Source organism: Pygocentrus nattereri, chromosome 1 (genome assembly GCF_015220715.1).
Source record: "Pygocentrus nattereri isolate fPygNat1 chromosome 1, fPygNat1.pri, whole genome shotgun sequence".
Taxonomy (NCBI): Eukaryota; Metazoa; Chordata; class Actinopteri; order Characiformes; family Serrasalmidae; genus Pygocentrus; species Pygocentrus nattereri.
This window is the reverse complement of record NC_051211.1, coordinates 24,722,327-24,738,243: the sequence shown is the minus strand read 5'-3', so window position 1 is coordinate 24,738,243 and position 15,917 is coordinate 24,722,327. Positions and strand designations below refer to the sequence as shown.

Below are 15,917 nucleotides of genomic sequence, written 5' to 3'. Positions count from 1 at the left end.
TTACATATTGTTTAAAAGCAATTATGTAAAAAACCTTTTGGTGCACTCACAGCATGTTTTCAAATAAGCAGGTAAGATGCTTAGTTTGCATTCTAGCCATTATTTGATGTCTGATCAACATGCAAGGATCATTTGAAAGGCTGAATGTAATTCCTGGTTATTTCCCATCTGTATCTCAGGCTCTCCATTCAGAGATGAGATAACTCTGGGGGTGCTGCAGCTACAGGAGAACAACAGGCTGGAGATCCTTAAGCGCAGGTGGTGGGAGGGTGGGGAGTGCCCCAAAGAGGAAGATCATCGCGCTAAAGGTGAATCATACGTTTCACACCTTCATTTGATGCAATTAGAATGGGTACAATGGACAAAGTCCATATTACCATGGCACTTTGAGTTGAGCACGTCAAAGATACTGCTGCATGTTGAAGGCCAGTGATGCCAGACATTTTCATTGTGATGGTGTTCACATTGGTTTTAGAATCTAGTGCATAGTTCTTGTGTAAGAACTATGTTCATAGATTTGAAGAAATATGTTGCATGCAAGTATCGACAGCCAGCAAAGCTCAGTCAAAATGCAAACAGCCAAACAGTTTTACTTAATTTGATTTTAAACGATTTGATGTGATTAAAGTGTCAGTTCTACATGTTCCACTTTTATATAGTAATAATTATAAAATCACCAATGTTATCATTTTATCATATCACAGTTTCATCACAATTCTGTCTGAAAGTGTTACATCACTACCACAGTTCTAGTCTTAACTAGGGGTTGACCAGTATGTTCATTCAGGGTCAATGCCGATGATTAGTAACCAGTGATGGCAATAATCGATATTTGGGACCAATATTCATTTGCCATAAATTTGACATTTGTAATGTGAAAATTTTCAAGAATGCAACTCTTAGGCACACTTAAATAAATCCATGAAATAAATATTAGAACATTATGAAAAATAAAGCTTTAGACAGTTTGACATTTAATAGCCAGTGGTGTCTGTAAGAAAATGGAGCTCAGAAAAGTGTCTCAAATGCCTTACATAAAAAAATTATAAATGATAACCAACATGAAACAAATTGACACAATTTTATATAAAACAAATACATAGTGTGAGTCACTGACTGTTGAAAATAACACATCAGTAGCAGAGCTTGCCTTTTCTGTTTATGGATGCAAGCAAAAAAGCCTAAACACAGGCTACAAAAATAGGATAAAGCCTATAATAAGCAAATACATAGAACTGTGAATGTAATCTCTGTAAAAAAATTACTGTAAGAATCTGAGCAGTCATGTTTCTATTTTGTGAAAAGCAACAGCAATGAGAGTATATAAATGTTACTGTTACTGTTCTTTAATCAAAATTATATTTCATTAAATAGCAAGCAGTACTTGGATCATGTTTAATGTATGAGATTTATTCTGATTGGCTCTTTAAAATGTGCTGCATGATTTGATGGAAATGGCCTGTTTAGCCTAAGCAGAGCTGTAAAAATATCAAGCTCCATCTGTCTGTACTTTTAATAAGCATACATGGAAACAATAATAGCCAGGAATTAGGCATAATTTCATTATTGTATGTAAAACGATAAGTTATGATTTTACAACTAATTTGCTGCTTTCCTGGAAGCTTATCTGTATAGTTGTCCGTCCACTGAAGCCTGGCTATAGGAACACACGTTCTGAATGCGTTCAGACTACTACAGATGCAGTGCGGGTCCCCATACCAGGTCTGCTTCCATGCACGGAAGTCTCTCTCTCACCAAAGAAATGAGATATTTCAGGCAGGGTTCGAGCTGCATGCATGAGTCACGTTTGTTTGGATAGAGTGAGTGAAATTATGTGACGAGTGCATTGTGCTTTTTGCCCGATGCATTGTTCAACCTCAATGTATTTTTACCTTTCCTCTTGCTGTGGGAGTGAATGCAGGCGCTGCAGCATTCGCTGCTACACTGTCTGTTACAAACTCCAAAAAGCACATTTGAATAGTATCTGTATTTGTACACACACAACACACACACACACACACACACAATATATGAACACACACGCACACATATAATATATGAACAGTTAAGAATGAGAACAGCAGATATGGGCAAGATTTATGGGATTTATATTTTCATATTCTTAATTATAATTTGCATCAGTTATAGTCCACTGAAATCATGCATCACGTTTTAATCAACAACGTGCCATATTAAGAATTCTTGATCTTGAACATCACTGCTGTTGCGACATGTTTTTTTGGGGAAAATGGCTTGTGTACAGTTTTTCCCCTGAATGTCACTGGGTCCTTTAAATTATAAAGTCATTAAGAATCAAAAATACGACTATTGCTGCATCCATGCTTGCAGGAGGATAACACTCCTCTGCATTTAATTGACCATTAACCTACATTTACTACTGTTACCTACAACACTATTATATAATACCAGCTGTTCAAACTGTAGCCTGCTATTGCTGAAGCAACTTACCCACCACATTTGATAGTTTCTCAGTTTGTGTGGGGTATTTTGGTGAAGTTGCGCGTCAGTTCAGTAAGAAGCATTAGCTTGCATCTAATAATATTCGTATTCTAACTCCTTAATGACTTCAAAAAATAATTCAGTTGATCCTGTGACATATCGGCATTGGAGCACTTCTGTTTACCAAACTTCATTTTCCCCATAGTGAAAAACAGCTTACACTCCTTATGTAGATGTGTTGTTGATTACAACAATAAATGATGCCGCAGCTTCAGAGGTTTCTTAGGATGGACAAAAGTGTTTAACATAAGCTTATATGAAATCCTCTGAATGGTTATGGTCATGGCCTACATTAACTAATGGAGAAATAAATGAAAATAAATGTTTGAAAAAGAGGTGAATATGTTAAAATGGACATAAACTATATGTCCAAAAGTCTGTAGACAGCTGCTGATCCTGCATTTCTTCTGAAATCAAGGGATCAAAGGAGGAGTTGGTCCTCCTTTATTGTACTAACAGCCTCAACTATCCCAGGAAGGCTTTACACTAGATGTTGAAACTGATTGCACACAGCCAGAGCATTAGTGTGCTTTAGGCATGGTAACCTTCGACTCGTGCAGCAGCTCCAGAGCATCCTGTTTTATTAGTAATGCTTTTCTATGAAGATTTTATATGGAGACATGTGTCAGCAATGGTTGTCCCTTATATTAGCTGAAATCAGTAATTAAAGGGGTGTCTGTGTCCCTGTGGTGCAGATCTTTTTTGAGCACAGTGGTGTTAAGGGCTGTAAAAAGGCAGGGGATCTAGGAAATCAATGTGAGACTGTTGTAGTAATTTGTTTAATGGTTATTTGGAATGATGAGCTGCCTTTACACTTCATCTTGGAACACCCTAAACTACTAGAACTAGAGAAACATGAGCAACTTACAAAAGCTCAGCATTTCACTGTGTCTAAAAAAGCAATGTAACATTGTGATTTATGGGTGTTTGAAAAAGAGGGTCATTGAGTAATGCATAGCTTCAGGCTAGGGTACGTGTTTTGTTTACCCACCTTAGATATCAGTGTTTATCCTCAAGGGCAGAAATAAGGATATTTATAAAATCACTCTTTTCTCGTGGGGAATGTTTAGTTGGCAAAAATATCTCAAGCCTGAGGCAATGAAGGTTTATGTTAACAGAAGAATTCAAAGATGTTAAAGCAAAATTGAACCTACATAACTAAATAATGTTTTTTTTTTCTTATGGTGAAAGAATGGACAAAAGAGTTGTGGACTTTTTCAGATCTGAAGAGTTTGATTTTCCCTCAAAGATGAAAACTTTAAGTGCTGTTTGTCTGATGGGGACAGTTGTGGTGGTCTACCAGGTCTTGCATAGTTGTTAAGAGTTAAATTTTCTCTATACCCTTTTTCAAGAGTATTTTTATCTGGCTTATTTTAAATATGGCATAAACAAATGAAGAATACACTGTACTTAAGCATTAAGAAAAGGAAAAAAAAACACAAAGACATACATATACAAATAATACAAAACTAATACTTCTAATAATAATGATGATAACAGGGGAAAAGGGTTAAAGTGGCAGCAGGTAGACAAACAAACAGTGGACAAATTAAGTATTGATAAATTTGATAATGTACTTAGTCTTTATGTTTAAGTTTCTGGTAAAAATGTATTTCCTGCTTTTTTCCGATGCTGAAAATAAATAACGGTAATGAGCCCAAATACACACCATCTTAAATTGTTACTTAATGACAGTGCAGTGATAAATGGTGGAATTAGAATTATTTAACTATTTTCTTAGTGACATATGAATAATCAGTTTTCACATGACCACATAAACTTGATCATTAATCGTGGTTTGTTAATGATAAATTCATTATTTGATACTTATTTACTGTCCTGCTACTTCTACTAGATGTGTAAGTAATTATCCTTCATGACTGGTTAATCATTGTTAAGTGTTAAAATATACTTTTTAAACATTGCTAATCATTAATTGGGCCCATATTAAAAAGCTGCAACTTTATACTGCATCTCTTCACTGCCAGAACAAAGCCTCATATCATAAGAAAAAACAGTGGATGTAAAAAGATTTTCTGTTGATTTATCAAGAAATGTTAACACAATCTATACATTTTCAAATTATGCTAAAAAGGTTTTTGACAAAATGGATTTTTAGCGACTATATATGAATATATGTGGTATTACTTATTACACATTTGTTTATGAAAAGCATTTAAAGAGTTTAAATTACTTGTTTGTGACTGTTTTATATGTGAACAAAAATGGCCAGTTTGTGTGTGTGTGTGTGTGTGTGTGTGTGTGTGTGTGTGTGTGTGTGTGTGTGTGTGTGTGTGTGTGAAAGCTATCAAACAGGATTGTCCTGACCTTGAAAATTACTTACAAAGTTACATACTTCATTTTGTGGAAACTGAGAGGTCAAAATACAGTTTTGTTAGGTTAAAGTAGAGCTGGATGATGTATTTTGTATACTTGTACTAATGTTAGATATAGATATCTAATTTTAGTGGTATTGATAGGGAAGTGTACAAAATAACAGGAAACATATGAAATACTCCATCATTGGCCATTTCGGCAGGTACACCTTCTGTACAGGTACTCACTGTAGCCCATCTTCTAGTGCTTAATTTATTAGCCACCCTCTACCCCATTCTTCAGTGGAAAGGGACCACCATAGGACCACCACTGACCTGATATTATTTGAATTGTGGACCATTCTCAGTGCTGCAGTCATATCGATATGGAAGTGTATGTTATGCTAATATGGGTATATCAGGTACAACAGCATTGTTGGGGATTTTAAACATATCACAGTCACTGCTGGGTTGAGAATAGTCTACAAACCAACAATATCTAGCCAACAGTGGTCCTGTGGTCAGAAACTGACCCCTGATGAAAGGCTAGAGGATGACTGACACACACATTGTGCATTGACAAAGATGAGTTATAGTCTGTAACATTACACCTGCAGGGTGTACCAACAATGTAGGTATGTCTCATGAAGTGGACAGTAAATGTACTCTTACTGAGGTTGCCTATGGGTCAAATCTGTGTCGTAAAATGAATGCACATAAATTTGACCGACAGTTTTCAGCTTCATCTTTGCCATAGATGTACAAGCTCATGTCTGATAGGCATGAAATAATAATCTCAGCAATGATGATAAAAACAGATAACAATCATAATACTAATAACTGTGCAATCTAGTACTAAATGCTGCAACATGTATTTGCTTTATTCTACTGATCTAGCAAATAATTCTTTCCCTGAAATATAAAGCATAGCTTACCCTGGTGAAGCAGAAGCTCACATACTGCAATACTTTTGAGCTCAAGCAGCCAGCATTTTATGAAAATGATCACACTACACAAATACATTACTTTACCATCTGAAAAGGAACGCGTATTCTTTAATGGTTTCAGACTAAACCTATGAGGACAACCACTGGCTCATTAGCCTACTGCATACTTTATTTTATTGCCTCACTGCCAAAACATCTGCCTGGATTAGGCATAATTCATGTAAAATCTATGTATGTGAGGACAAGTTGGGATTGTCTATTACAAAACAGATGTCACTTTAGACGTCATTGTGGTCACTGCTCCTGTTGAAACACTAGCCAGTTTTTGTGACTGGAGCTCCTGACTGCCAAACCCTCTTCCAAATCATTCAAATATTTCCACTTGCAGTCTTGATCCAAAATCAAAGTCAGCTGAGCATGTTCAGCAACTTTCTATGTCCCACAGAGCATAGTAGGATGTTAATGGCTGTATCATGTGGTACACCTGTCTGGAAGCATCTGCGCTTATGGTTCCACTCATTTTTCTGTATGTCCTCTGCCTGTATACGATAAAAGACTTCCTTTTGTCCTTTAGGTCTGGGTATGGAGAATATCGGTGGGATCTTTGTGGTCCTGATTTGCGGTCTGATAATCGCAGTGTTTGTGGCCATCATGGAATTCGTGTGGTCCACACGCCGTTCGGCGGAGACTGATGAGGTACGCCCTCACCCCTGCCCTGGCCGAAATCACAGACATGCACCAGTAGGTTGTTATACCCGCTGATTCTGTGTGTTGTAAGTGTGTACATGTCTCTCCAGTGTGGGTGAGTGTAGTATATTCTTGTGGTTGTGCTGTAAGGTGTGGAATGCTGTTTCTTTATGTGGGCTGAGGTGTTTTTGGCATGGCAGAATGTGTTGCAGGGTGATGGTCCATCTTAGCGTGTGCTCACTTTGCAGTTTACTAGATAACATACAGAATGTAGGTTGTTTATACGCAAGAAAAACAGATGATTTTGTAGACTTTGTCCTTTCTCCATTCTTCCTGGCCTCCCCTTTACCCGTACTCTTTTCCCTTTGTTCCATCCTTCCTCATTCATCTTTTGTCCTTTTCTTGTTCTTTCCAGGGTTCACACCAGTTCTGGAAACAAAAATGACAACCACAAATAACAAAAATGTACCAAAACAATCATTTGTGGAACAGAAACATTGATTGATTCATTTGTACATGTATCTGGTTAATAATATTCATTTTTATTCTGTGTAACCCACTAGCTTATTATTTATGTTTTACCTTAAAACATTTTTACATTAACAAGCCATCTTTCAAGAATTCATTCAACAAATATTTTTTTTACAAGATTTATATAACGTGTAAGATATTTTTGTGCTTAGGCTTGAAATTCATGCGTTAATCACACCCTAAACAGCCATATGCAAAGGTTTGAGTGAAAATACGTTAACACATCTACAGAGAACACACCTTTGCACATTTTTTATGCACAGTTCATGTTTATTTGCTGAGATCAACATATTTAAAAAATGAAACATAAAATACTGCCTGTGAAAATTTATGGCACATTTTATATATTATGTTTTATTTTTACCAATATGTTAAACTTAGCAAGTAAATAGAAATTGTGCATTAAAATTGAAGGTTTTCTCCTTAAAACCTAAATCCGCAGTGGATTTTTTTATTTTGTATTTGAAAATCAGCACAACTGTTGAAACTAGTGTATGAACTTTTGCATTGTAGACAACAGGCCTGAATGCCTTTTGTGCTTTTTCATACAATCTCACAGCATTTGGTTTTATCAGGTATGATCCAAGAAACCCTCCATCCTGCTAGCATGTCTATGTATTTTTTAAAAGGGAATCTGCACTATTGACAGTTTGTTACTTTGCATTTGGACTTATTTTGATCATAACATCAAATATGTTTTTATTGGTTCTGAGCCCTGGTTCTCCCTCTGAGCCCTGGTTCTCCCTCTTTTTCTTCCTTTCTTAGGTTTTAGTATTTATAGAGTAATAGTTTACCATGAATTCTCCTGTAAAAATACGTGTGTAACATTTGTGTAATATTTTTTTCGCTCTCCTCTTCTTTTCTTGGGTTTCAGTGTGTCAGGAGATGACTGAGTTGATAAATCACTATCTTCATTTCTTTCACAGCGCATCTAAACGGTGTAAAGAGCAATATATAAAACAACCCTGATCCTGCAGTACCTCCTGACCTGCACATATTAGTGTTTTCCCTGCTCCCACCACATCTGATCCAACTAATGAGCTCAATTAGAAGCCTGAGCTGAATTGGGTCGATTAAAGCAGAGAGAACACTACAATGTGCAAGGCAAGGGTTACATATTCCCGGACCTGTCGATTAGAGCATGGGTTTTTAAACTAGTCCTCAGGCTCCCTAGACAGTCCACATTTTTACCCCAGAGGCTAGACAGTGATTTGTGACAGAGTCACAAAACCAGGTGAAATTTGCTGCTCTGTTTTTCGTCATGTCTGCTGTGCACAATAATCTGATCTTTGTCTATGAAACTGCATAGTGAAATTGTACCTAATCCCCATGTCGTTTGGAAGCTTGTAGTGAATATATCTCTGAATGGACTGTTTGTTTGCTTGTTTATTTCTTTAATAATTCATTTGACAGCAACAATATGGATGAGGTGTATAATTGAACTAGTTTTTTTTTTTACTTGAAAAACTGCACTGACTGAATCGTTCATTCAAAGTATTTATTTAGGTTGAATAAAATTAGTTAAATTGTTACCACATGAAGTATTTTTGAAGTGGATCAGATGTGCCACTTTTACAGTGTATGACTACATCACAATATTGCAGAATTCCACATTTTTTTTACTTTCTTTTACTTATAAAGGTGGTGTGGGTTATGTGTCAAAAGCAGTTGTAATTCATGGAATTACCCCTGTGTGTGCCTTATTCAACTGAAAAACGTATGTTATAACTTCAGTGTAAATGAAAGCGTAACTAAACTGCTGTAGATTGAAGATGCAAATATATGTAAATAAGTTTGTTTTAGTGACATCACAAAAATAGGATTGCAGCTTAGTTTCCATGTGTTGACTTTATGGGCTGGAGATTAAATGGTACATTCTGAAACTTTAAACAATGTTTAAGTACTACATGACACCCTTTTAAATTTCAGAAATGTGAAAAAATCCAGTTTTCCATGATATAGACGCTTTAATGTTACAACAAGTATCATTTTGAATTGTAATTTTCCTCTTCATACTCTAATTTTTGCTTCATATTAAGTAGCACTTCGAATGCAAGCAAGTGATTTTTCCTTTATTTCTTTGCTTTTTTCTTTTATATTCATTGTATTCTGTCTTTTCTTCTGTCCTTAGGTTTCAGTGTGTCAGGAGATGATGACAGAGTTCAGAAACGCTATTTCTTGTAAGAAGAGTTCTCGTCTACGGCGACGGCGGCCACTGTCCTCCCACGGAATCCTCCGGCATCCCACCCGCCTTCCCCTGGGTGCCCCACGACCCGTGAGGCTAGTGCGCGAGATGCGTCTCAGCAACGGTAAGCTCTACAGTGGGTCAGGACCAGGACCGCTGGCTGGAGCTGCAGCAGGACCAGCTGGTGCAGGCGGGGGTCCCTCTGACGTAGGCCCAGGTCCACAGCGTCTGCTGGAGGACCCTCTGGGGGCCAACATGCCCAGCACCCCTCCCCCTGCCCCATTGGCTCCCATGCTCCCCCCGGCGCCACCTCGTGGCTGCACTCATGTGCGTGTGTGCCAAGAGTGTCGGCGGATCCAGAGCCTCCGCTCTGCCTCGTCCTCCTGTTCACGCATCCCACCCTTAGCCTCCGCTACCTCGTCCCTTCCTCGCCTGCCCCCTCCTCCACCCCCGTCTTCCTCTAACACAAACACCGACAGCGAAGGAGGGGGCTCCACCAGCCCCCGCCGGCCCAAGCCTAAGCCCACGCCCCCTCCGCGGCCTGTTCCGCCTACAAAAACACCCACCACAGATCTGCTCTGCAAGCAGGACTGAGTCTGCGGGCAACAGGCTGCACTATGTGCAAAATTGTGCAAAAGGTAAACATTAAACTGATGTCAATTACGGAGGAATCAGATCGCTCTGACCTCTGATTGGACCACAACAGAAATTACACATTTTGGAGAAAGCTGTAAAGATATTTTAAGAAAAGAAACCAGCACAGAAACAGGGACCTGAGAGTAATGGGATATTTCATGTTTTCAAGATTGAGAAAGACAAACTGGACCAACTTTCTTCAATAACATCCCACTCTGATCATGCAAAAGTGGGGGCCGACCCATCCAGAATCATGTAACCTTGGTCTTCATGATTATTGTACTATGCAACATGTCAGAGAGCAAAAGCCCTGGAGGAGAACATTGCTGTTCCAGACATCATAGTGGAATATGGCTTCCAACCTTTGGGGTTCGCGTTCCTCCTTTTCTCTTCCATAACTGTGAACTGGATGACTTGAGCTAAACCTTAAACCCCCAAGAGGACCATGCAGTACTACACAAAATTCAAGTGACTTGCGTGGACCGAGACGTGGGTTTTAACTCTTCTTTTTTTGTAACTCAGAAGAACTCACTCCAAAAGTCCAAGGGTTGGAGAAAACAAGTATTCTAGCATTCCCGTTTTCTTTCCTCCCGGCTTAATTTCTTTTTTTCTTTGTTTCCTTTTTATTTCCTGTCCCTTTCCTGTCTCTGTGTTTCTGTGGACAGTAGTTTTTTTTTGAAAATGTATTTTTTAACTTGGTTAGTGGACATTTTATCACTTCATCTAATTTTCTGTCCCTCGATTTCTGCCCAAACAGCTGGATCTACCCCTAAAATGATTGGATGGTAAAAGGCAGGGTGGGTTTCCCAAAGGTAAAGCCTGTAAGGTAAACACAATAAAAGGGGTCAGACTTCACCTCCTATGCATTGCTGTGACATGACGGAAGAGTGACTGATACTGGTATTACTGCAGTACTGCTGTTATTACCAAAAATGATTGTAATCTGTAAAGATGGTGAGGTGTACTTTAAGCTGCTACAAAACAGATGAACATTACCCAAAAATCTGTGGTAAACAAATGTAGGAATCAGTCTGGTCAGGCTAAATTATGAAAGTGCATACATTTTGCTTCATGCTTGGGTGAGAGTGTTTTTGTACGTGTGTGTGAGCATGTGAATGAGAGCGTGTTCCTTGGTATGCCAGTAATCTGTTTTTGTTTGTTTTGCCCTTTCTATTATTGAGTTTCTCATATTTCTGTTCCAGCCATAACTGCGAAAAATGAAAATAATTCAGATTATATTGTTATTATTATTGCTATAAAATGTGGGGTTATGTAGGAGGGCCACCACCCTCTAAAGTTAAATATATAGAGACGTAAATCATTTGGAATAAAAAAAGGATATATTCCAAATATTAGCAGGACTTGGTTCTTCATGCGTGTATTCGTGTGTGTGTTCATTTCAATTTATGAAATGTGTGTTGATACTATACAATATTATCAAAGTCATTTCCTTTTTCTTAACCTTTAATTCCTCTGGGAGCATGTAAACGTTTTGCCGTTAAAGTTGCGGGTGTTGTAGCGTAAACATTTTTTAGCACTTAGATAAAATCTACATTAACACTTCATGGTTTTTAAAAGTACATATCTCAATAAGTAAAACACGTAGCTATTTTGTGAAATGCATAGATTTATGTTTTCCACAATAGTCCAGGATCACCACAAGAAGAGGGGAAATGTTAGATATTACACACACCACACTCACAAATTACTGACTGAATATTTCACTACTGTGGGCATTTGGACAAAATATTTGAATGATGTTCACATGTGTGCACATGAAGGTCTATCATATGCATGCAACTGAACTTTTTTATATTGGCACAGGATTAATTTCGCCTTGCATGTGTGACAATATTGTAGCATCGTACAGCCTGGACTGGGGCAAACCCTTTCAAGCTTAAGCACTTTCTACTGGAACATAAATAGGGCATAAGTAGTGATCATTTCTTAAACATAGGGATCTCCAGATCTTTAATATACTATATATGTATATACTTTATTTGTGCAAGAAGGTTATGAACAAGGATAATAATTACATGAAACAATTAAATAAATAATTAAATTATGACTGCACATAAATGACTGCACATAAAACATACACTCACTGGTCACTTTATTAGGTACACCTTGCTAGTGAAAGGTTGGACCCCCTTTTGCTTTCAGAACTGCCTTAATTCATTGTGGCACACTTTCAACAAGGTGTTGGAAACGTTCCGCAGAGATTTTGGTTGGTTATTTGAGTCACTGCTGCCTCTCTATCATCTGGAACCAGTCTGCCCATTCTCCTCTGACCTCTCACATCAACAAAGCATTTTCGTCCACACAACTGACCGCTCACTGGATATTTCCTCTTTTTCGGACCGTTCTCTGTAAACCCTAGAGATGGTTGTGCATGAAAATCCCAGTAGATCAGCAGTTTCTGAAATACTCAGACCAGCCCTTCTGGCACCAACAACCACGCCACATTCAAAGCCACTTAAATCCCCTTTCTTCCCCATTCTGATGCTCGGTCTGCACTTCAGCAAGTTGTCTTGACCACCTCTACATGCCTAAATGCATTGAGTTGCGGCCGTGTGATTGGCTGATTAGCTATTTGTGCTAACAAGCTACTGAACCTAATAAAGTGGCCGGTGAGTATATATCAAGATGTCAATATCTTATCCATCCCCACCCATGCAAACCTACTCAAAAAGAAGATGGATGAAAAAGTATAATAGTACACAAATATTTTAAACTATAAGAACCATATAATGAAAAAAATAAATAAGAATTGAAGTAAACAAATAAGCAATAATATAATAAACTGTGCACTTTACAATAGTTGAGGTTACAGATAGGGGCATAGTTTACTGCTATCTAGTAGAGTTTAATCACCTTAAGAGGACAAGGGGGTGTCTAAAGACTAAAGGTTTGGTAATCAGAGAAAAAGGTCACAAGAGGTCTCATGTTTGATGGAATGTTTGTGTCTCCCCTGTTTTTGTGTGTCTGATTTTCTCTAAGTGTATACAGCTCATTGAGTCCTTCCACTAAAGATCAAAGGAAGGGGGAGAACATCACTTCCAAAATAAGAGAATGAGTCGTCTAGCTAATAGTGTGTAAAATGCAAGGGCTTTAGTGAGATACATCCACATGTGCATCTCATTCAGAGAGATTTCAAGTGCAGTCAGTGGAGATGGTTCTGTTTGTTTCCTGGCAATTAATGAAAAGTCCTCGAAAATGGACTGCAAGAAAGGGGTTGGGGAGAGGCATAGCCAAAACATGTGCATCAGGCCAGCTGGCCTTTGATGGCGCTGATCACACTAAGGGTCAATATCAGTACACGTTGTTTCCCAATACACACAGTGTACAAACTTTGAATGTAAAATAATGCCTTGCTTTCAATTTCGAATCTCTAAATGCCTTAATGAACCGATCCCTGATAAGGATGTCCAAATCCAAAACGTTGCAAAGCCAGACGGGTGGCAGAAAACATTTTTTCACCTAACAGGCTGATTAGAATCCTTCAGTATTTCAGCTCATGACCACCAGCAGAGTGAAGCAACAATTTAGAAAAACCTCGACTTGGTTGTAACATTTTCTCCATGTCATTTTGAATTGGTACAAAAAGTGAGTTTTGCTAAATTAAAATAAACATTCAGGTATTAAATAATTATTGGTATGAGCTCATTTGTCAATAATAAGAGTGAAAAAGCGATTGAGATGTCCCCGACAACGACCAGCTATACCTTAATTCAGCATGATTTCGCCATTTTTCTTTGGAAAACTAGTCGCCTCTGCCAGCTTCCCTGGGTACTGCAGATGAACATTTATTTATGTATTTATGTTTTAGATTTTCAGCTAGATTTAGGTCATGCCCTAACTAGGTCCTTCCTGACTTTTCCCTTGATTTGTAGTTCATGTATGTTTTTATTTACTGACGTATAGTTTTAGTTACTACCGGTCAATATCAATGTCTATGCTTTGAACTGCATAAACCTCACTTAATATTACATTATGTGATAAGGTTGTTTTAATGAAAGAAACAAAGTAAATGCTAAAAGTTTTCATCAAACAATTTTCTGTAGTTTACTACTCAATCTCAGCATAAGCTTTACTCCCTAACAAAAAGAAAAATCCCATCAGCGTGCTTCACATCGTTCTGTTGCGCTCATATCCAACTAAATGTGTTCTGTCTAAGTAAATGTGGAGAGGGCCATGGATTAAAGATTAGATATATTTGAACAGGGTTTGTTTTAAGCAGCAAAGTAGCTGAGCCACCATGTAAAATTAAATATATACATTAACTGTAGTTGTTCAAATGTGAACATGGCAGTCATTAACTCCAATGGTATAAATGCTAGAAATCACCAGCATATTAAATTGCTGGCCATAATTGCAACTGAATGCAAAGTACGAGACAGGAGTAGGAGTAAATAGCAAGTCAGGATGCAATACCAAAGTATCTGAACAATGTTTAGTAAAGGCCTGATTTTGTTATGTTGTAGCCCCATAGATTATTTGTGGTGATAGTTTATTAAGCCATTTATGCTCTGAATATGAGAACATAGAGAGATTTGCTGAGTATATATGAGATAAAAAAAACAAAACTTAACAAAAAGCTTTGAACATGGCATGCACAATGCTAACAAAGTGAGAATAAAAAGGAGGGCTACTATAGTCAGACTGATTTTCTATTTCACTGTAGCCTTTTGGGGAGGTCTTTCTTGTTTATACACAGATAGATGGAGTCAAAGTTGTTATGGACATTTATTGGTGGATGCATTTATACAACCAATTTCAGTTATGCCCTAAGTTCCTTGTTTGACGAAGAGTCGGGAGGAACATATTTGACTACAATATTTGACTAGAATTAGACTCCAGTTATTTTCCCTTTTGTATTAAAGAAATCATGCAAGGAAAGTTATTAATAGTATTCTTTACATGCATTTTAGATGTTTTTATGTAATAATAATAATAATAATAATAATAATAATAATACAGAACAGCAAATCCTATTAGATATATACAGTCAGGAACATACAGTACTTTGTAACATATTTTAGGATGTGTTTCGCATTATATGTACACCATCATCCTCTAGTGGTAGACATAAGCAGTGCTTACACAGGACACACTGACTGTAGTCAAGACTGCTGCTTTCCTGTCCCACCAGATCTGTGGTGTTTTCTTATCCGATGTCCTGGGGGTCTGTGACAACATGATCCCCTGCGACAAAGCATGACCAAGAAAATCTGGGGAAGAGAGGAACAAGGAGTAAAGAGGCGATAGGTCCATGAAATAGCTCCCCCAGTTGAGAGTAGGTGGGGTCAAATCCCCAGGGTGTGCTACATCTTACCAATGTTAAAAACTAATTTTACTTGTATGTAAAGTGTTGCTGTGATAATGATTCATACTTTACAGCAAAAAGAAAAGACCTACTGCACACCATCATTCACCATCACCTCTTCATTCTCAGATTTGTTACTCTCTCAGTACAGGTGATCTAATAACTGTTCACAGGACTGAAACTGAAACATTTTGTATGTATTTTATTACACAGGATTCTCTATCAGCATCCCAGTTAACACCAATATACATACTGTGCAGTACTGTGTGAAGTCAAAGACCAGCCACCATTTACACAATCCAGTCAAAACAGCCATTAAATACAAGTTATTCATTAATTATGATATATTTTAAGGAAATTAGATTTAAAATAATTCATTTGCATAAGATAGGAGAAACTCAAAAGCAAAATAGTGAAAAAACAGGGGGCTCCAAAACTGCAGTTTAAATTATAATGACTAAAAGATGTAGATAAAATGAACCTACCATGCAAAACCTGGTAGACCACCAAACTGTCACCATCAGAACTTCTGAACTGAAGAAAAAACTGCAAGTTTAACTGTTAAGAATATGTTTCAGTGAAAAGGAAATGGATAAAAAGAGTAGAAAATTGGAATATTAAAAAAAGAAGTTGCTTGTATCCTCAGAACAATGAACTGGACACTACAGAGTCCAGACCCCAATGTAGAAAACACAACCAACTTTTAAGACTGAACTTTAGAGGGGTGGAAAAACATCCCTGCAGATTTCTTTGAAAAACTGAGTCTCCTG

The 15,917-nt window shown here is 37.6% G+C and overlaps 1 protein-coding gene across 3 annotated transcripts in view; it reads left to right on the top strand.

Moving 5' to 3' along the window:
- LOC108433750 (glutamate receptor ionotropic, kainate 5) overlaps positions 1-11,171 on the top strand; it is a 169,203-nt gene extending 158,032 nt beyond the window's left edge. For 2 of the 3 annotated variants that reach the window (XM_037539018.1, XM_037539017.1), the window contains exons 19-21: positions 180-308; positions 6,357-6,523; positions 9,132-11,171. In XM_037539018.1, the coding sequence (XP_037394915.1) occupies positions 180-308; positions 6,357-6,523; positions 9,132-9,779 (944 nt within the window). In that variant the 3' untranslated portion in view covers positions 9,780-11,171. The remainder of the gene's footprint in view (positions 1-179; positions 309-6,356; positions 6,524-9,131) is intronic. The other variant, XM_037539021.1, reaches the window with a different exon arrangement.
- Positions 11,172-15,917: the final 4,746 nt, after the last annotated feature.